Source organism: Ascaphus truei, chromosome 2, assembly GCF_040206685.1.
Source record: "Ascaphus truei isolate aAscTru1 chromosome 2, aAscTru1.hap1, whole genome shotgun sequence".
Classification (NCBI taxonomy): Eukaryota; Metazoa; Chordata; class Amphibia; order Anura; family Ascaphidae; genus Ascaphus; species Ascaphus truei.
Window position 1 is genome coordinate 22,949,244 of NC_134484.1, and position 23,466 is coordinate 22,972,709.

At 42.0% G+C, this 23,466-nt stretch overlaps 1 protein-coding gene across 1 annotated transcript; it reads right to left on the minus strand.

Moving 5' to 3' along the window:
• Positions 1-10,444: 10,444 nt before the first annotated feature.
• Positions 10,445-20,012, minus strand: LOC142476405 (uncharacterized). Its single transcript, XM_075581791.1, has 2 exons — positions 19,870-20,012; positions 10,445-13,869 (listed from the first exon to the last, which is right to left on the minus strand). Exons 1-2 carry the CDS (start codon positions 19,927-19,929, stop codon positions 13,018-13,020), a joined length of 912 nt encoding a protein of 303 aa, XP_075437906.1. The 5' UTR covers positions 19,930-20,012; the 3' UTR covers positions 10,445-13,017.
• Between the last annotated feature and the right edge of the window lie 3,454 nt (positions 20,013-23,466).

Below are 23,466 nucleotides of genomic sequence, written 5' to 3' on the forward strand. Positions count from 1 at the left end.
AGCAGCATACATGTAAAGAAGCTCATCTTTAAAGTGGCCCTTTTTAAGTGCGATGCAGTGGGGAGTTTAACAGGGAGTTCAACAGGAGTGGAACAAGTGGACAACCGAACACCTACTGGCCCTCAATCCTGAATTTGAACTGTGCTGGAAAGTAGGCATTTTCTATCCCAGACCTCATTCTCCTCTCAACACTAAACTATTACTGCCATGCCTCCTCTACTATTTATATTTGCTCTGACCTCAATTCTTTTCAAAATACACGTTTCTTTCTACCAGTCTCATTATGTCTTTAACTCTATTCATATACCTCGATCTCTCCTTCCTCCTTCACTTCTCAGTTCACATGAATTCCTTTCTTACCTGTGCCCTCCGACACTACACAGCTATACCCCTGCACAAAACCCACACCTACAAAAAATCCACACACATCCTCTTTCTATCCATGCTTCTCCTCCTTGCTTCTGGGGATATCTCTCCCAATCCTGGTCCCTGCCTAATTTCTTCATCCTCTCATCCTTGCCTTCCACATGCAACTTCTACTCCTTCTGGTGTCAACCCCTCTAACCTCATACCATCCTCTGTCACCCTCCCTCCTCTCTCCCTTTCTCCTGTGCCCTTTTGAATGCTCGCTCCCTTTCCAATAAGTTCCACTCTGTGCATGACTTCTTTTTCTCTCACTCTCTGCTGCTCTTTGCTATAACTGACACTTGACTCACTCAGTCTGGATCTCCACTGAAGCTGCCCTCTCTTATGGTGGCCTTTCTTTCTCCCACACTCTGTGCCCTGATGGCAGGGGTGGAGATGTGGGGCTCCTCTTCTCTATCTACCAAACCCTTCTGATTCCTCCCTCTCTTTCTTTTCCCTCCTTTGCGGCTCACTGTCCAGATTTTTTCTCCTCTCCCTTTCCATGTGGCAGTCATCTATCTCCCACCTACCTCTACTCACCCCCCTTTGGACTTTCTCTCACTTTGAATTCTGGCTCTCCTGCTATCTCTCCTCAGACTCCCTTGTTCTTCTTCTTGGGTTGTATTGTATCGTATGTCTTTATTTGTATAGCGCCATTGATGTACATAGCGCTTCACAGCAGTAATACACATGGTAATCATATAAATAACAAATAATATAAATAACAGGTCATGGGAATAAGTGCTTCAGACAAACATAACATTTAGGAAGAGGAGTCCCTGCTCCGAGGAGCTTACAATCTAATTGCTCTGGGTTCTTCAACTGCCGTATTGATGACCCCTCTCTCCCAAAGGGCTTCCCACTTTCTCCCTATAACCTGTTATTTTGGCCTTCAACTGCCAACACCCACAAGGATGGCCACTACCTAGACCTGGTTTTCACTAAAAACTTTTTCTCTCTGATTTTTCCATTTCTCCCTTTCTCTCTCTGATCATCATCTCATCTTATTTTCTCTCTCTCACTTCTCCCCTTTTCCACCTCTATCTACTCCTCATTTCTGCAGAGACCTATGCTCTATTGACATACCAGCTTTTGATTTCTCTTTGCGCTCCTCCCTGTCCTCTCTCAGCTCTGCTCCAGACCCTGACAACCTAGTCAGGAACTACAACTCTGCCCTATCCTTCTCTCTTGATCTACGTGCCCCTCTTTCTCTGTGCCACTCGCCCTTCTAACCCAAGACCCTGTCTAAATTGCCACACACATATGCAGCGTTCCTGCACTTGTTCTTCTGAATGCCTTTAGAGGAAATCTCACACTCTCTCAGACTTCCTTCGCTAGAAATTTTATTTTATCCTGTTTCAGCTCTGCCCTCTCCCAGGCTAAATAAACCTACTTTTCTTCACTAATCAACACGCACAAGTCTACCCACGCCTACTTTTCTCTGTCTTTGACACCCTACTCAGGCAATCCTCTGCTACCTGTTTTTCTTCCATCTCACCTCAGGACTTTGCTGACTATTTCAAGAAAAAGGTGAAATCTATACTGTACGTCAGGACATGCCTTCTGCATCCTCCTCCCATCATACACCTCCTCCTAACTCTCCTCCTGCCTTCTTTCACTCCTTTTTCGCCGTCACTGAGGAGGATGTATCATTGTTGATCTCCTCTTCTCCCTCTACCACTTGACCTCTTGACCTCATACAGTACCCTCCCATCTCCTAGAACCTCTTGCTCCTACTCTAATCCCTACACTCACACACATTTGTAACTCCTCACTCTTCTCTGGTACCTTTCCCTCCTCCTTAAAACATGCAACAGTTATACCATTACTCAAAAACAGCAAGATTGTTCCTACCTTTCTTTCTAACCATCGTCCTGTCTCCCTCCTGCCTTAGCCTCTAAACTCCTTGAACGCCTTGTATTCTCTCGCTTGCTCCAGTATCTCACCACCTATTCTCTTGTAAACCCTCTAAAATCTGGCTTCCGCACTGCTCACTCCACTGCAGAGGACTTCTACTGTAGCTCAAGCTTCTTTTTCCACTTTACCACTGAAACAGCACTCGGTAACATAACTAATGACCTTAATGCTGCAAAAAAAAATGTTCATTAAACTCTGCTCATACTACTCAACCTCTCTGCAGCATTTGATACTGTGGACCACCCTTTTCTCCTTCACATTCTCCATTCTCTTTGTATTAATAACAAAGCTCTATCCTGGATCTCCTCTTACCTCTCCCATCATACTTCCAATGTCTCTTTTGTCTCTGTCCTGGGACATCTTCTCTTTTCTCTTTGCACACTCTCTCTAGGTGACCTTATCACATCTGTTGGGTTGTTCAAATATCACCTCTATGCTGACGACACACAAATTTACTTTTCAACCCCCGACCTTACACCTGCTGTACAGACCAAAGTTTATGAATGTCTCCCTGCTATATCATCCTAGATGGCCCTCCACCGACTCAAACTTAATGTAAAAAACGTATGTATCCTGAAACTTTATGGGCTGACTTTATAGGGGTGATCCATTAAACAGCGATGTGGAAATCGGGGCAGTATGGCATGAAAAGTCCCATTAACTTCAATGGCAGTTTATGTGCTATGGTGCACCAATAAATAAGATTTTGGCTCTTTTGCAACTTTTGTTTACAATAGAAAAGGTCTGACTTATTACACTTCTAAAAATGCACAGTGTACTATATCACCTTTCTATCAGCTACTATTGTATCAAAAATGAAGGGGCCTGCAGCACAATAAAAAAGAAAAATTGGCAGAAACTGCTGACTCTTTGAATAAAACTAAAAGATTTATTATGCAGAGATTTCTATACAGAAAAGTAGCACAGCGTTACTGGGGTAGCCTTCATTGGGTATGCTTTTTTCAAATTAATTCCATATGGGTCACCACCCTACCAGTACTAGCACCTTTCTAAGGGGCCTATGAACTAAGCACCGATAGAAAAAATCGCCAGGGTTTTTAAATTGCCATTTTTTACAGCGTTGCTATCACAGTATGCAGAAAGCCCTGAATAACAGTGATAGCAACAATTGCAAAAATGGTGAGTAGTCGGCGGCGTGGAGATCACCCCTCTGAAAAGGCCTCACCCGACGAGTTCTTTCTGCTGCAGAGAGAGAGAGACGCCTCTCCCTGCGCAAATCTCGTCCAAATAATTTTTTTTAATTGACATTTTATTACAAGTGTACGTGATCATTGGGTCTCCGGAGCTTCCCAAGATACAGGCCCGTTATGGGGTGCCGGTATCTCCTATGCATTTGATTCCCATGGTCATGTGACGCGGGGAATTTCAATGCATAGAGATACAGGCATCCCAAAACAGGGCCTGTATCTCGGGAAGCAGGGGGTCCCCAGTCCTCAAATCAACAAGGTTCTGCTCCGGAGACCCCCTGCTACAAAACATTAGTAATTAAACCATAATAAAAAATGTAACACATTCGTTACCGTAGCAGGAATAGGGGTCTCCTGCGCTGAAGCGTTTTGATTTCAGCCTCGTGACCCCCTGCTTCCCAAGTTACAGGCCCTGGTATGGGGTATCAGGTGCCAGTATCACTGTCATTTTTAAATCATCCACGTCACGTGACCGGGGGATTTAAATAATGAAGGGGATACCGGCACCCCATAACTGGGCCTGTAACTCGGGATGCAGGGGGTCCCCGAGGCTGAAATCAATGCGGTTCAGCTCAGGAGACCCCCTGTTCCCTCACACAATGAATAAAAATTACATTAAAGCAGCTTCATTACTTTAGCGGATAGCCGCTAAGGCAATTAAAGGGTTAAGGATAGATGCTTTATTGAGGGCAGAGGGGGTGAGTGAAGCGGGTATTTGTCCCTTCATTCACCCCCTCTGGCCTCAATAAAAATTACAATATGTACTAAACACCAATACACAACCCACCCCCTTTGCCCCCATATAAAACCAGAATTTATTTTTTTATACACATGATTGCTACCAGAGGCCGGCAGGTGTCCCCGGATAGTCCCCGTGGTAGCTAATAGCTCATTTGCCCATTATTAAATCAAACATTAGCCAGGCAGCATAAATAAAGTAAATAAACCTTTCTACTTACCCCTACCATTCTGAAGGGCATCCTCGTCAGCATACTGCAGGGCCATGTCCTCCATTTTCAGAAATAATACATGAAATAAAACAATCTAATGGCCCCTAACCCCTTAATCACTATATTAATTAAAGGGTTAACCCCCATCCCCTGCAAACCACCAGGTAGACCTAACCACCCACCCCGGACTATCAAGGTCCCCTAGACATCCTGCTCCTAGCCATAGTTCCTTTCTTTGTCCACCGGTTTCTGTCTGCTCTGCGGTTCCTCTGTCTTTCTTTCTCCTCGTTGCTCCTGTCCTCTGTCCTTATAGTTCATGTTTCCTGTTCCTCCCTTATCTTTGTTTTGTGTCAGACTCCTTATGCCCATGCTTCTGCCTCTGCTTCTGTTCCTGTTCTGTGTTGGAGTTTTGTACATTATTAAAGGCCCTTGCTGGTAATCTGGCTTCACACTCACTGCATAGAGCTGGAAGGCTTATTCCAGGAGATCAGTAGTCTCCACATAGAGCTGGAAATCTCTTGGAAAACAAAAAAAGGGTTTTCACAGTCTCAAGGTGGAGCTGAAAGGCTATCAAAAAGACAGTCTTGGTACAGATCTTGAAGTGTCTCGGAAAGAACTTCACTCCCTCAACATAGAGATAGCGTCTCATGCCAGATTACCCAGATTCTCAACTCAGAGGTGTGTAAATGAAAGGAGGACTACGAGAAGGTCCTGAGGGTTATAGAGACTGTAGTAAGAAAGAATTTGACAGAGGAGGTTTCATATCTGGCTGATCAAGCCAGTAAAGGAGAAGGGAAACGTCATAAAGAAGTTAAGGAGAATTGTATTTATTTATAAAATGTTTTACCAGGAAGTAATACATTCAGAGTTACCTCTCGTTTTCAAGTATGTCCTGGACATAGTTAATATGACAAATAATACATGGTTACAAATACAGTTACATAAATGAACAGGGTATACATTATATACAATACATTGCATGCACAGTTAGTGAAGATGTATATTATAGGTGCCTGTAACAGTTACAGACCAGATTAAAATGTGAGACAGCCTTAGTTTTGAAAGAACTTAAACTGGTGGTGGATGTGAGAGTCTCCGGTAAGTTATTCCAGTTTTGGGTGCACGGTAAGAGAAGGAGGAGCGGCCGGATACTTTGTTGAGCCTTGGAACCATGAACAGTCTTTTGGAGTCTGATCTCAGATGATAAGTGCTGCATGTGGTAGGGGTGAGGAGCGTGTTCAGATAGATGGTTAGCTTGTCTAGAAAGTATTTGAAGCAAAGACAGGAAAGGTGAACTTTGCGCCTAGACTCGAGTGATGACCAATCTAGTTCTTTGAGCATTTCGCAGGGATGTGTGTTGTAGTTGCATTGGAGAACGAAACGACAAATTGAATTGTGGAGGGTGTCAAGTTTGCAAAGGTGGGTTTGGGGTGCCGAGCCATATACTATGTCTCCATAGTCGAAAATTGGCATTAGCAACTGCTGTGCGATACGCTTTCTGACCAGCAGGCTTAAAGAGGATTTGTTCCTGTAAAGTACACCTAGTTTGGCATAGGTTTTGGATGTCAGGGTATCAATATGCTTCCCGAATGTTAAGTGGGAGTCAAACCATATGCCCAGGTATTTAAAACTAGTAACAGATGTTATGGTGGTGTTAGCGTTTGTTCTGATCTGGAGCTGAGTCACTGGAAGCTTACAAAATGTAGTCTTGGTCCCAAAAACCATTGTTACAGTCTTGTAAGTGTTTAAAAACAGTTTGTTTTGGGAAATCCAGTTTTCAAGTCTCAAAAAGTCAGACTGAAGTATGTGTTGAAGGTCAGAGAGGCTATGGTTGTGTGCATATAGGATTGTGTCATCTGCATACATGTGTATTGAGGCTTCCGGACAAGCTGTGGGAAGATCATTGATGAACACAGAGAAGAGTAGGGGCCCCAGAACAGAGCCTTGCTGGACGCCACAGGTTGGGGTTGGACTTAGAGTCTGAGATGGACACATGTTGGGATCTACCTTTTAGGTAGGACTGAAACCAGTTTAAAGCAAGCTGACCTATTCCAGAGCTCTGGAGTTTGTTAAGCAGGATAGCATGATCAACAGTATCAAAAGCCTTTGCAAAATCTAGGAATATTGCACCAGTGAGTTGACCCCGTTCCATTCCACACTGGATTTAATTGCAAACTTTTAGCAGGGTAGTTACGGTAGAGTGTTTGGGGCGAAAGCCAGCTTGGAATTGGCAAGGGAAATTTGTCTTGGTATAGAGTAGTAATTGCTTAATTGGGAGTGGACACATTTTTCCATGACTTTGGGTAGGATTGGGAGAAGGGAAATTGGCCTGTAGTTTGAGACAGTGTTTTTGTCCCCACTTTTGAAGATTGGGACAACTCTGGCAGTTTTACAGGTCTTAGGGATATGGCCTGCAGACAGGATAGAGATGACTATGGAAGCAATTGGTTTGGCAATTGCTGGGATACTAAGTCTTAGGAACCTAGATTGTAGTAAGTAAGGTCCACATTGGCTGCTTAGTTTTAATTTGCGGAGCGCTTGAGTAATCTCCTCTAAAGGTACTGGGCCAAATTGAAAATTGTGGGCAGTGTTGGGAGGGGATGGGGCTATATGGGTACTCCCAGGATGAGATTCAGGTTTGTGGTTTGGTTTGCGTTTCGCAAATAAGTTAGTAGCACATCCCACAAAGTAATCATTGAATGCATTTGCAATGTTGGTGGGGTTTGTCAGAGTAATATCCCCCTTAGTGATATTACTTGGCTGTTGATGGTTAGAAGGCTGGAATATGTTGTTGATAACCTTCCAGAAGTTAGCTGGGTTTGATGTATTCTGGAGGAGATTGTAAGAGTAATATATTTGCTTTTGCATGCCTTGTTTGCCTTGTGCACATGTTCCGCAGGCATCTGTAGTGATTGAGATCCTTGGTAGTGCCAGTTACTTTGTAGCTTTTCCACAAGGCATCCCTGAACTGGTAGAGTGCTATAAGGTCAGGTGTAACCAATGGAAGGTGGGCACCCCGTACCCTTATTCTGCGTAGTGGAGCATGGGTATCACAGAGTTTTAAGAACTTGGACTGGAAATAGTCGAGCACAGAATAAGGGTCGGGAATTAAATCGATTCTGTGCCAAGGGCAGTTGTTAAGGTCAGCCAGAAACTGTTGTGGGTTAAAGTTTCTAAATATTCTAGTGAGGAGAACTTTAGGGCTTGATTGGGGTGGTTTAATTTTCCTTACACAGAGGAAAGTTGGAAGTACAGTTATTACTGGAAGAAGCAGAGGGCGCTCTTCGCCAGGAGTGGAGAAACGCCTTGTGTCTGCAATTGGAATTCTCTAAGATCAGAGCAGACTCTCGAAGAAGCATGCTAAGGCCACACATATAGTGCCCGCAAAAACAAATACATTGCCACCGCCGAGTGCGCTTATAGTAAGTGCGACGGCGAAAATGCGACGGAGCGATGTCGCGTCGCGGACTTTGGAAGCTGGGAATATTTGATTTGAATTATGTGACAGCCCCTGAACAAATCTAATGCCCGGAAGCCCGGGACGCCACCGCAAAGCAAAATATAACTTTCGCTAGTGGCGACGGCGACGGGTGACATCACCCGTCACGTCGCTGATAGCGGGCACTATACGCGTGGCCTAACACTACAGAAATAAAGTTGAGCTCTCATCCAAGGAATATTGGAGAGAGATAGTACCTGCAAAAACACGCTGCAACACTCGTCATACTGGCTGCTTACTGAGGAATAAAAACTCACTAGCTTACTCGCCAAACTAAAACAGAATGCCTTCTCCAGTTAATGTGGAGAATGCAACTACAGTACAAAGGAAGAAGTATGAATATTTGAAAAAATCAGTAATTCTGGTCCAGTCAAATGTTAGGACGTGTCTGCAGCTAAGATACTACAGGAAAAGCTGCTTGTGTGATTCAGTCCAAATATAGATCATACGTCAATAACCAAGCAAGCTGTGCATTGTTATAAGTGCATCCACAATTCCATCTCAGTGCTACAACTGACAGCCCATAAAACCCAGGAAAAAGAAGCAAATTTGGACTGCGACAGATAATATAAATTCAGTCCTGTTACCAAACCCACGTGACCCAAACCAGTTTCCTCACGATGAAAATAGCCACTATAAGGATTCTGTCTTTGGCTAGATTAAGACAGAACTGTGTTGGTGATCAGGCCCCTAAAGATGCAACCGTAGTTGCCCACTCGTCTTTGCAAGTGGAAAATGCACAAGACTACAGGCTGGCGAACTGCAAAAAGGAGAGGGCATGGGTAACGTGGAAGTCAGAGGAGAATGACAAAAATACTGATGTACAGAAATTTAGGAATCCTAAACCAGCCGCAAATTAACCCTCTATGGATAAAGGTGTCATATTTTTGCGGGCGAGCCCATGATGGATAAGGAAGCTGTAGGCCGGAGTCCACCGTTAAGGAAGGAGCTCCCAGACCACACTACTGCAGTAGAGATATCCCGCCAGACATCACTTGGGACTTCCCCACACATTGAATAATCGGATAGTTTAGAAAAAGTAATACGTCAAAAAAGAGAGGCCCAAGAAGATAAATGTACAGATTATACAAACAAAGATATTACAGGGGTCAATCAGAGTGGATAAAAACTACACCAAGGGTGAACCACCCCGGATCAATGATACTGGACCAGACACAGGTATTCACCCTAATCTCAGGGAAGAAAAGATCACATGAAGCAGGAGAGATCTCATTGGCAAGTGATTTAAAGAAGAATTGGTAAAGTGGAATAAGAAGCTTGAGCTAGAAGTCCTCTGCAGAAGGGAGCAAGTTAAGCTATTCATGGAAAGACTGTGCACATACAGTAAGAGAAGAGACATTGGTTATCTGCCCCAGACACAAGGACTGTGTAACTGGGGTTCTCTTCAACCAAGGCCACATATTGGGGACACAAACTGTTAGAAAGTGGCAACCCTTGCTGATTCCTATCAGGAGTGCCAGATGGTGGCCTAAAGGTGAATGCCAAAATTACTGGGATGAGTGATGGGTACCTAGAGAAAGGACTCCAGTCCCATGCATGACTGATGGTTCTCTCCCTCCAACAACTCTCGTTTTGAGCTGCATGCATGTCTTGTGAGAGAGTAGAGGGCTGGGCTTCAGCAGTGGATAGTACAAGCTACCCACAAACAGGTGAGGTATGTGACAGGGCTTTTTCACCAGTTAAAGAAGGCAGCACACCTAAAGCCTGTCTGTAGCTGATGAGTCCAGCATGGAGCTGGTTAATTGTAGCTAGAGTCAATTAGCCATTTCTCCACATGGTTCATGAAGCAGGTTTAAAGGGCATTGGTGCATGTGTTATACCTTGGTAACAACGGCATCAAATGGTTTGATGTTATTTCATTTAGAGCAGTATGTCACGACACGTTAGTGTGTCGGCTGCAGTGTGTAGGTGTGTCACGGGAGAAACTTCTGAGCGGTGCGCAAACTGGGGCCCCCTGGGGGGCTCAGGATTATTTAGGGGGGGGCGCGGGCAGCCAGGGCTGCCAACAGGGGGGTTGCCGGGCCGTGGGGAAAATAAATAAATAAAAATCCCCCCACCTGATTGGTTGGTGCGCAGCCAATCTCTATCTGAGCTGAGGAGGTGCCATTTCCTGCATGGAGCGAAAGGTAAGTACAGCTCCATGCCTCCCTTAGCTCTGATTTAGCCCCCCCTGGTACAATTTTTTCCCCCATGTCCAATTTCCCCCCACCCATGTCTGATTTGCCCCCCATGTCCGATTTGGCACCCCCTGGTCTGATTTGCCCTCCCCCTTGTTTGAACTGCCCCCCCTGGTCTGATTTGTAACCCCCCTGGTCTGATTTGGCACCCCCCGGTCCGATTTGGCACCCCTATCCGATTTGGCAACCCCTGTCCGATTTGGCACTCCCCTGGTCCGAGTTGCCCCCCATGTCCGATTTGCCCCCCGCCCCGCTCCCATTTGGCCGCCCTGCTCCGATTTTGCCCCCCGTGTGTCCGATCCCGTGTGTGTGAGTGTGTGTGAGTGTGTGTGAGTGTGTGTGTGCGCGAGTGTGTGCGAGAGAGAGTGTGTGTGAGAGTGTGTAAATTACTCATAAATGACAACAATCTTGGAAATGTATGTTATTATCTTACAAATCATATATTTTTTAAAATATAAATGAAAGGTTTTCATTAGATATGTTGTGTCCCCATACATTTCGTTACTACAATTTATATATGTGTCCGTATCTCTTATAAGGGGTTAGTTTAACTTCCGGTTTGCTAGTAAAACTGAATTACTGTGTCGCGAAATGATTCATGTTTAAAACATGCAACATGAAAAGTTTGGAAAGCTCTGATTTAGAGGCTTCTGTAATAATAGATATTACAGAAGCCTAGGGTAGAAATTAACGCATTATTAATGGTCACATTACTGCACCGACACACTTTATTCGAGCAAATACCCAGTATGTACCTGGCAGATACCTGGAATGCGCCGCTCCTCACCTCTGACAAGCCCCGTTGCGTTTGCCTTCCCAGCCTGGGTTCATGCCTGGCTGACGGGCGGCTGATCTGTTAAATGATAATGATTAGGATTTAATAGGCTGCAATGCTTCGCGTGTCTACCAGATGGCATAAATTCATGAATTGTAATGCAGTATATATATATATACTGTGCAGTATTGCAGCCAGCGGGAATAAAATGCTTCAATCACTGCCTGGAAAATAACCCAATGCACTCGGGCAGAAAACAGTCACAAACCTCAATACACCCGGGTATACCCGAATTCGTGGGACTAGCCGAGCTCGAATAAAGTGTGTCGCCAGTGTAATTCCCGTATTGTGATTTTGGGCCAAATATCGCAACTGGTAAATTATTACTGCAATATTGATGTGCAACTTAAAATTGCGCTAATAACACCCGTAATTTCCCTTTTCTGGTTGCAATATTAACCACTATATACACACATGGGAGGTAAGGATTGAAGAAAATCCTATCCCCACAAGAATCCCTCACAATTGCACTCATGTGCTGTAATTATTGCTAGGATAACAGTGATCCAGGATAGTATCCTATATAACCAGTCATATAACCAGTCATAGTGAGTAGAGAAAACAAAAAATCAATTTTGCAGATATGTGCCTAAAGATGTACAGTAGTTACAACGTCATGGGGTCATGTATATTTCTATAATTGCACATATTTTTAAGCAGGGATAGTTATACTGCTGAGGAGCAACACAACTGCTCTGGGCTGTTTGAAATAGGTAAAATTCTAAAAAAGATACAGTTCAACCAAGTGTTACATTCAAATAATCACACTTCTATGTTTAATATGAATGATTACCGGATTATATTATGATACAAAGAAACTGTATCAATTACATTATTTTTTTTTTAATTAGAAATGATTGATTGGATTTGATCTCCAGCACCATTGAAATATGCACCTGACTGTTAGCTTTCTTTCACGGGCACTAGTTGAGCTAACTTTTGAATGTCATTTTAGGGAGGGAATTAATCTTTATGAACATTTTATTGTAAGTATATACTCCTGTTAAGATCTGCTGAGAGTTTTCATATGCACTTCCTCTGCACAGGTTAAAAAGCAGCCTGTATGAACTACTATTAGGATTCAGTTTAATTACACTAAAGGACTGCAGTAAATACTACATATGACGAATTTTCCGGTCTTCCAATTCACCCCAGAATTCTGTTTGTGAGAAAGTTACGTTTCTTAACCAGGGTGGCTTTTTAGTCACGTGATTCTTGTACGCCGTTAATGTCAGATAGCAATGTTTTTTGGTTTTCCATGCGCTGTGGTACAGGTATTTGTAGCATTATTTTTTCATATCAGGAACCTCAGGAATCTTGAAAATGCAGCAATACAATATTTTAATTGTTTTGTATACTTTTGAAGATTTTTTTGCGTGATGTTTGAATTTCTTTTATCTCCGACCTTCTCCTTTTGATGTGCAGTAAATAACTAAGTTAACATCGTATTGTTTTCCATACTGTTTCTACTTCAAACCACTTCATTCATCAAGCCACAAGAGCAAAGGTTAAACAACAACATCTTGAATATGAGCTGGAGTTTCTCATTATAGGATGTTCCTTAATAAATCAGCTCTTGTCCAGGAAATGATGTCTAGCACATTAACAATGTTCTTTAAAAAAACAAAACAAAGTGAACAAAGCAAACTGTTGATAATACATGTATCTATAAGATCATAGTTTTAAATAAAACCCAAATGGTTGTGAATTTTTATGCACACAAAACTTGCGAATCACATATTGATTGGATATTCCCAAATTATTTTTAGATCTGTGGCTATTAGGAGCCACGGTTGAAACCCCCATTTTCTACAATAAGAATAGATCCAATCCAAATGGAATGTGAGTGCCCCACCATTCTTATGAGATATGATGTGTCATTCTTTATTCAAATACTGTTCTTATTGTGCGTTTGAAATATCAGCTATCCCGTGTGCTTTTTTGGTAACCAGCTGACTTCTACCCACCATATTTCATTCATATTAATGTATATTTCTTCACACCATTATTTTGATACAAAAGATTTTTTGGGTTCCCTGGGTTCTTTTTCTTTTTTCTCGACACCAATTTTCTGATGTGGACACTCGATATTCAATCCTATGGTCTTTACTGGCTTAGCTCTATTATGCTTTTCTTCTTGGTTATTGACATGTCTTGAACTGAAATGTCCTTTGGCAGAAATGTTATGAGAATGCAGGGGATTCATCTTGATATTATTAGGAAATGGATCTTGAAGGCTACCCTTGAATTTTGACTTTGAGTTGGTACATTGTGCTTCTTGGGTTTTTTCAAATGCTGGTTTTATGATTAGTGGGAAATCTGTAAGGACTGAGGGTATCTTCTCTGTTGTGCAATTGTTGCCCTTTTTCATATCTGGCAACGTCTTCTCAGTCAAATTTACTTTATTCAATGGGTCTCCCTTCATGTGTTTGTCTTCACAGGTTATTTTGTCTGTACAAAATTGTTTGGAAAGTTTTTGTTTAGCAAGAAAGGCTTCATCTTTTATGGCCATGATTTTTTGAAGTTGGGCCTCCTTTACTTCTGTTGGAAGATTTAATGGGGCTAATTTAATTGGCCTTTTCAAGGGCAAATTGTCCATGCTTTGTGTCTCTGTTGAGAAAGATAGTTTGTGGAGACTGGGTTTACCTTTTATCTGCTCCATTACCATCAATTCCGTTTTACTCAATGTGTTTTCTGTAGCACACAGAGGTGATTCATGACCTAAAAATGTGAGCTCTTTCTTTGCTTTGGGAGTTGATGCTGTGGAGATAGCATTTCTTTGCAGGTTGAGTACTTGGACTTCACTGACTGTGCTTTCCCCTTTAGATGTCTTTTTTTCTTCTGCTACTGGTCCAAACTGCAAAAAACAACATGCTATGTTATGCATATTAATTAATAATACTAAAATGTCATAGTAATATTTTCTGCATGGTTTTCAAGCAGTTATTTATCTAAAACACTAGTTACGGTATGTGGCATCACAAATATAATCGTGTGTTGAGATTAGATGCAGAGCAACACTAATAATTATTATTATACTAGTAATTATTGTCATTGAGAGACTGCCATGTTACATACAGCATACATTAGAATCACTTGTACAGTACATTGTGAATAGGCTTAAATTGTTGGAGACGAAAAATAATGTCTTCTATATTTACACAAGTTTTCTGAAATTTCTACTTGTACCATTTCCATGCGACCTATTTATCAGAGTGAACGTCTATTTTTTTTTCTTTCTCCACGAACTTAAATGGAAGTTTTAGAAATCTGCATTGTCATCCTAAATGTCCGTGAAACGAGCTTTCACGTTTTGGCCAATATGACGTTTCCATTTTCGAGTGCACACAAAATCTGCAGATGACCAGTTCCAATTTAAACCCTGCCTATGTACTTCATAGGAATGGGGATTTAGGAGGTTCTTAATTAAACAGCAATTAGGGCACTATCACATGGAAACTACCATGGAATTCTAAAATATATAATCCAACCTGTTCAAACTAGAAATATTAATACATGCAGAAGATTCTGAGAAGATTGAGTGTGGTCTGAAAAGTTCTATTTCTGACTAGAAGAAGAGTTTTGATCCGCGCTCATGCTTCCTATAGATTCTGATGTAAATCAACTCCCTCCTTTTGCTGCACCTGTGCGTGGCGGTAAACCCCTCCTCCACTAAGAGTCCAGCGAAGATCACTCCACAAGTGGATCAAATATAGAAGGAAAAAAGGGACAGAGCGCACCATGGTTGAAGTAATATGTAATATATAATATAAAACAAGTACAAATAGTAAATAACATATTAAATATCTGTTATCCAGTGAATTCTTTAAAAAGTGATGTCCATGCTGCCCAATTGGTGATTGCAAAGGAGAGCGCAGTGCTTGAGACACTCTATCCTGCGCACTAGGATCGAGTAGTGTCTCTGTGTGATTCTGCTACTTCCAGGTATGCACAGTGAAGCGCAACCCGTATGCTTCTGTCTAGCGCATCTCCTCGGCTCACAGTGTCTCTCTCGACCCCACCGGCAAATTACCAAAGGGCTATTCTGCAATGAACACTCACGATGCTCTACCACAACGCGTTTCACAGACTAATCTGCTTCGTCAGGCGGTAGTTGAAAGCACCCACATCAGACTTAATATACTGTCTCTCACAGCTGAATTTTATCCACTCTAATTTTTAGCAAGAAATGTAATCCACATATAAATTTAAAAATCATGGGAGCCCTAAATAGTAATCTCAATAATCTCTGGATTAATGGAAATGAATTAAATATTCATGTGGGTAAAGAATATAATTACCACCATAAAGATAAACATTTTATACAGATCAGATCTATTTCTGACTTCTGCTATCTAAAAATTAAGCACTACTTTAGCATTTGAATGGTTTTTAGATTACCGAATGCGTGTGATGTGGACTTTAAAAGGAAACATCCGTGTACACCCAAAAACCAAAAAAGCATTATCATAAGTGTAACACGGTAAATCCATTCTATCTGTCTCTCCTACCTATCACGTCAATCCTAAACAGTCTGGGCAGTGACAGGATAATTTGTGGGCTTTTGACCCCTCTCTTGCTCCTCTAATGAGTGACAGAAGGGAGGTGGTGACTCATAGCCTGTGTGCAGCCTATCTGGTATAGGTACAGACCATGAGCCCAACCCTTCTGGTTCCTCATGAGAGGAGTACCCAAATTAATCAGTCCTGTTCTGGAGGAGGAAGAGAATAGTAGGGCTGTGAGTCTCTCCCATCAGGGATGAGCGTTCCCACCTCCAGTCTATAGGGGCCGGGGGAACATCTGATCTAACAGAAGAGACCCTGTATTCTCTGGGGTTATGCACCATCTTGATGTCATGAGTCATCTAAGACCTGCACCGCTATAATGTCATCTATGCAGTGAATGCCCTAATAAAACCGTTCTAGTTTTACACCTGACTGGATCAGTAGTAGAGTGTATGAGATATGTGCTTACTCGCACCACACCCTAGGTAGCAGAAGCTTTGTATCTCCCACTGGAGGGGTGGTGGGGGGAACAGTGATACATAAATGTATACAGAAAAAAGGGGCTTACAAAGCCCATGGTTCCAAGAGGTGTAGACCATCTTATAGTACATACACATCATATACTATAATAAGGCAAAAACTCCAGAGAACACGAGTCAAAAATTCAAACATTTCGTCCCTGATAAAAGGTCCTTCCAGACTGAAATCTTGGAATTTTTTTGATTGTGTAATAAATACAATTTTTTCTGCATCATCTACTCATCTGTCCTGGAGATTTTTGTTTTGCTTTTTAGGGACTTTTGAAGATTTTTTTCCATACTATCATGTCAAAATCCAGAAGAAAAATTAGGATTTGTTAGTAGTTTGCATCTGAAACTTGAAAGAGAGACCTGCTAAAAGGAAATGATTCCCATTATAAGACAGCTCAGGACTTGGCCTTAAACTTTCTAGGTCAAGTGGCAAAATGAACCCCATTCATCCATTTTGAATCAATACTCTCTACTTGGTTAGGGAGTAATACTACAGTATTGTAAATAGTACTGTAATACTGTAGTTGCTTAAGAACCTCATATTTTTGTATCATTTGTACCAATCAAAAATTCTACTTTACAAATTATAGCAATGTAACCCCCTGCTCCCCCCCCGGGGCCCCCTAAGGGAGATTGGCTTCCAGGAGGCTGAGTCTCTGCAGATGTAGTAGGGAGATTTAGGTGCAGGGGTCTTTTCCTCAGGTTGGTGCAGCGCCTCCATCCTGCAGGGCTCTGCCAGGGGCAGAGATTCATCCATACAGGAACTTTCCTTCTAGCAAGAAGCTCTCTGGAGTCCAGCAACAATGCAGCTTCTCTTTTATTCAGGGGTCTCACAGCACGGATACATCCTTACAGCATACCTTGTCCTTCTCCTCATAGGGCAGCCTGGCCCAGTTGTATCCTTCCCTCCCTGGTAAATACCTGACTAGTCCACCTAAGAGGAAAGGCAGAGCATCCAGAGCCCTGGCTACTCTCTGCACTCAGACACACCTCACCCCCTAAGGCCTCGGCCAAGGTGGCGCTGAGCGGGCGGGCGTGCTCACGCTAGCCGCGATGAAACACATTGTGGCAATGTGTGTGGCCAGCGTGAGCGAGCGCCTGCGCCTGCTCAGCACTTAGAGCAAGCAAATTTGACTTTGCCGTTCGCCCAATGAGGGCAAACCAGCTCTGTAACGTTGTGGCCGCGCCCCCAGGCGAGCGCGCGCCTAGCTTGCCACAAATCACCCGACCGGGCAGGGCGCAGCGCACGAGCGCCAGCGCACCTGTTCCCTGCCTGGGCAGGGAACAGGCATTCGTGCGCTGCTTCCTGCTCGGCCAGGCGATTCACGGCCGCCTAGGTGAGTGCTCATCTGATAGCGTGGCCACAACGTGACGGAGCTGGTTTGCCCTCATTGGGCGAACCGCTCACGGGACGTGCTTGGAAGCGGCAGATTCAAATTTGCTTCTCTGCAAGCATCTAAGCGTTGCGCATGCGCAGGCGCTTGCTCACACTGGCCACACACAATGCCTCAATGTGTTTCAGAGCGGCCAGCGTGAGCGTGCCAGCCCGCTCAGTGCCACCCTGGCCGAGGCCTTAGGATAAGGCAGAACAGGGCTCACTCAGAACTCTCTTCTCCTCTCACATCCTTATCTCTCCCAGGGGCATATCACTTCCCTGGGCTTGACACAGCTTATTTCCCTGACTTAGTCACCCAGAGGCTTTAGGGCTCTGGGTCTTGCCTCAGCTCCCCCTCATCCCTTGTGGGGCAAGGCCCAATGCATCCTTCCACTCCCCAGGAGGGGAAGTGGACAGGCCCCTTCAGAAGAGCCTTCCAACAGAAAGAACCAGGAAGAGAGTCAGATCTTTTACCTGGAGAATCATACCCATAATCCCTAGTAGCTAAGCAGAAACCAGTATAGTAAACGCCCACCCCTTCCTGGAATGGGATCTCAACTGCATCTAGCCTTAACCTGCTGATAGCAACAAAGTGTCTCTCTGGTTAGCCATCTCACATGCAGGTCCATGTGCAAGAGACTTAACCCTATCGCTGCTGGATGACACTAACTGGCAGCACCCAGGGCAAAGGCTTTCAGTTGCCAGGGGGCTACATGGCTACATTAATAACAAAAAAAACACATACAGTATGAGCATATTAATATGTGTCTCAGACAGATCCACAAACCTGCCTTTCCCAGTAGTCACTCAGCATACAGTGATTTCACTGCAGACAGGGATTCTGGGTAAGGACATGCAAATGAGCACACACATTGAGTCACTTTTTGCCTCGTATCCATTTTAACATTGATCCCTATAAGCTTATGCCTGCTGTTTTACACGGCTTTTGTGTTATTTTTATCTCAGTGGACACTCAGTTCTTAGATACTCACCAGGAAAGTTACCTGTGTTTCTTCCAGGCATTTAAATGGCAATCCGATTTGAAGCTGCAAACAATGTTGTAGCTTGCTACTGGCTCAAAATGTGTCAGCAATTTTATTCTCCCTAGTGGGGGATTTAAATGTGGTAACTTTATCCATAAGTATCTTAAAATCCAGTCGGTCCCCACAGCTGAAATGAGTGTGGTTCAGCTCTGGAGGATCCCTCATTTAACAACGATATATAAAAAAATAGGGGAAAAAATGAAGTGATTCTTATCTGTGCCAATTTCTATGTCAAAGCTATTTAGCCAATAATCTGTTATTTAATATTCAAAAGAGCATGTAAAAGGTAAAATAGTCAGTGGGAAATGTTCTAAAGATAATGGATTTCTAATAATACTTAATTGAAAAAGCTTTGCTTGTGCAATAAACAATAAATTAAATTGGCATGTATTTACACAACGACAGTATACTGTATTCCGTAGAGACAAATATAAATAATCTGTGTATATAGCCTAAAAAAAATAGTGACACCGACACATTTCATTAGAACATGAAGCTCTACATTTTGTCTATTAAAGGGGGTTATTCATACATAAAATAAATAAATAACATGTTCTTGTATAGCACTGCCAGTTTCACCTAGTGCTTTACAGAGACATTTTGCAGGCACAGTCCCTGCCCTGTGGATCTTATAGTCTATGTTTTTGGTGCCTGAGGCACAGGGAGATAAAGTGACTTGCCCAAGGTCACAAGGAGCCGACACTGGGAATTGAACCAAGTTCCCCTGCTTCACACTCAGTGCCAGTCAGTGTCTTTACTCACTGAGCCGCTCCTTCTCCACATTTTAAGAACACAAATCACTTTGGAAAGGGATATTGTATCTCTGGCTCAGAAGAGGAGATTTCTGGAGACGCTCTTAAATGCTCTTGTTCAAGAACTACTTTATAAAGAGGGTTTATATTTACTCAGTAATGTGCTTCACTCCCTGCAAAACATCTACTTAGACAAAGATAGGTGTTGGATTGGTTGAACAGCAGGATCCAAAAAATGAGCACCGATCAACTCACCAGGTATTGGAAAAATAAAAAAAGTTTATTCTTACATAGTTAAAAGCATACTACCTATGATATTACATACGGACATTCTTTTGGGTCCTCTTACTTAGTTGTGAGAGTTCCCGTTTGGCTATTCTTGGAGCTGAGAGTAGTTTTTTTTTATATACCAACCTACTTAGACAAGTCTACATAAAGTGATATCTAAATAAACAATAGCACATCAAATAATATATTAGCACATTCAACTTTCTGCTTGTTAATCTATATTGTTAAAAAAAATCCCTCACTATTACCATTATCTTTAACCCTAAACAAAAGAGCTACTAGATCAAGACTTTAACCAGCCTATTTTTATTTTAAGTATGTTGAAAAATCAAACAAGCTCCACAAGGCGGTGGTTCAGACTTACTGAGGGTCTCAGCGGCTCTTGTTTTGGTCTCCGCGCTATCATTTTCTTATTTGTTTCCATTGTCGGTGTCTTTTGGTTGCTCCGTATCTTTCTGTTACTTGCTGTCGGTATGAAATGTCTGCAGTGACTGAGCACAGCACATCTCATACTGTAGGGCTATTTAGGGCTTGAGGCATTCACTAACATTCCAGATTAAGTAACAAAAGGATTAAGGTCAGCATTTATCAATCCACTTAGAGAAAGTGGACTAGCGGAAAAGCCTGCAATTATAATTCAAGAACATAATTCAGCACAAATTTCACATATGTTAAAGGAGTAATCCATGCAATATCCTACATGTGTTATTATTATTTTTTAATACATCAGTTCTATAGTATTAGATAATACTCACTGTATTTTTTTATTTATTAAACTCTTAACACCACTTTTAATGAGCTTTAATATACTGAGCATCCTTTGATTTCTATAGCAGGCTTTTACACACCTTCCAAGCAGTGCAAGATCTTTTCTGCTATTAACTATTTGTTGACACCATACATTAAATAAGTCAGGATTTGACCAACTGCAATGGCCATCAACAGGTCAAGTCTTCCGGTATACCTGCTTCAGCACAGGTAATGCTATAAGTGGCCCAGTCATTATGGCTGGCCCTTGAGGACTGGAGTTGTCCACCCCTGGAATAAATTATGGTGGGTAAAAAAAAGTGACAAAAAACATCCAACGTACAGCATACGGCAAATAAAAATAGCTCTTGTGAGCACATTCATATCTCAATCAGGTTTGCAACCCTGCTATTCCCCGTTATAAGTTAGGAGGTAATGGTAAAAGGCAAGGTTGCAAGCCTGTGTGAGACATGATAAAGCTGCAGTTCAAGCTTTATCCTGCATGTGTGTTTTTTTTTTTTTAAATAAATCAGTTCTGTAGTAACAAAAAATACTTTTAGCATTTTCTGTTTAAAAAAAAAAAACTACTTTGAAAGACCAATTTTCTTGTATTCTATTTTAACAAGCATGTTTGTTCCTATAGCAACCATTTACATTCCCCAGATCTAAAGATGTCGCCAAACTTCGCCGATCAATAGACGGAGAACGAATTGACCGGCAGCTATGCAGTTCTTTAGGTAAGTAGAGTTTGCCCACATGAAACTATTGAAGTAAAAAAAAAAAAACTAAAAAAAAAAAAAAAAACGGGAGCTTGAACTGCAGCTTTAATGTTATTTGCTGTATGCTGCACGGTGGTGGTGGTGGGGGGGGGGGGAGGGGGTTTGTCACTGTTTTTGCCCACCATAACGTATTTAAGTTATCTTCACAACGGCAAATTGCAAAGTCAGTATGACCATTCCCACACTGATGAGACCCAAAAGGTTGAAAAAGCTGTCTGTGAGGATTAATAGTTATGCACGTCTTTAACCCAGGCTGTGCTGAAAAGCTTATAGGACTCCATATTAAATTGGACGAGAAATAACAGGTGATACTGTGTGCTCACTTGCATGTTATTTCCCAGAATCCCTGGCTGCAGTGAAAGCACTGTATGCTAGGAGATAATGTTTGCAGACCTGTCTGAGACATGCAAATGTTCTTAAAAGTGATATATTTCCTTTTTTGCTGATAATTTGTTGAAAATGTTCCCAGCAGTGTGCGCTGTAGACTGCCTATTGTTATAATGTTACCTTAGTAATATCAGGAGACATTGTAGCTGCTGAGTTACACTGATTGAAGGATTGAGGGAATCTGAAAGGCGGCCATTACGTGAACCCAGGGAAGCGGGACCTTTGCTGATCGATCACGGGACAACGAATTGATCGGCAGCTTAGGTAATCAAAGGCTGCATATATTAAAACAATATTATTATTTTTTTAAGTGCCTCTTGGACTGCCTCTTCAAAAAAGAATCTACTTCAAAGATCTTAATTTATTACAATGTGTTGCCTTTTGTCTTTTAGAGCTCACATGAATCCTTTGCTGCTAACAGAAAAGATGATATGTATCAACAGAGAGAATCCACTCAAAGTACTGTTCTGTCCATCACACTCCCTGGTGCAGCTAAGCTGAAGAGGAAAGCTAATTCCTATTGTAGATATTGGTATATTAAAATGAAAAAGGAAATTGCTGTGCAGTAAGTCTAAACTTGTGTTCCTTTGAAGATTGAATTTAAAGAGGAGTAAAAGTATACTGCCTATTAATAACCACACAAACACACACACAGCTTATGCAAATGAATATGTAATCATACACGTAACCAGTGTGCATCAATTAAGTACTAAAGTATCCAGACTATTTATCAAACTCTTCCAGGTGCTAAACGGGTGACAAATAGAGGTGCACAAAACAGCACCAGGTTTATTAAATGAAAAAACACAATTGAAATGTTGGGTTGCATTGAAATCTTAACTTGTATATTGTTTGGAAACTAAATGGCTCATTAAAGACACCAGACAATTATATTTTCACTTAATATTTGCTGCTCATACCCCAACACCATTATAGAGGTCGCTGCGCTTTGAATTCATTTAAAGGTTTTATTTTCGTCTTTTTCTCATTATTTTTAGTTTATATGTATTAAAAGTACATTTTTAATTAGGAGGAAACTCTATACGTTCATCTTCTGGGAATCTTTTGTTTCCTGGCTTTTGAATTGCATTGTAAGCTACTGTAACAGATTTAACAGACATGCAATGTAACTTTTTCAGAATGAAATACATTGTTCAATAAATTGTTGTGTCCTGTTTTTTTATTCTAGTAGCAAAAATCTAATTGTAATGGATCAAATAGTCATTTTCTAAATGCCATCAGGTTAAACTGGGTCAAGACTGAAATCTTTAAACCAAGAACAGCAAATAGAAAAATACCACTTCTGGGTAAATTTGCATGTCTTCGACAGGTCTAAACCCTGTCTTTCCCCATTATCGCTTAGCAAACAATGCTTCCAGCCAGGGATTCTGGGTAATGACAAGCAAATGTGCAGTGAGTAACTCTACGCCTGCTGTTTTACACAACTTTTAAGCACAGCCTGGGATAAAGAAATGCATAGCCAGTGAACCTACTCTCAGACAGCTGTTTCAACCTTACGATGGAGGGGTTTCATAACATTTTTAATGTCTGGTTAAAACAAGAACTCATCCTTGGTATGAAGCCTTAAATGAACATAGGATCAGAGTAATTCATTGGGTATTAGTGACAACAAAGGTTTTGACTCCAAAAATATTCCAACCTATTAAATATTCAAGAACGCTGGGGGCGCGCACGAAGTCTCGAGGAGGATGAGAGCTCACCGAGATAGCTCTGTGGACTCCGCTACAAACACATATGTTTTAGCCCTCCAAACAGGATACATATACTTGAATAGTCCTCCCCCCGCCAGCGGAACCTCCAGGGATGCCGCTCAGGAAGGATAAGAAGCCGCAGACCCCATCGGTGTCCCATTATTTAAAGAAACAAGGCATCTCCGTTTGCCGAGATTCATGATGGCGCCCGCGCATGTACAAGAACTACAAGAAAAGCCTCAACAACAATGGGAGAACTTTATTGAGCCAAAACAAGAACAAGATGATGAGGAAAATACTCAAATTACCCCAAAGGCATTGAAAGACTTATTTAAA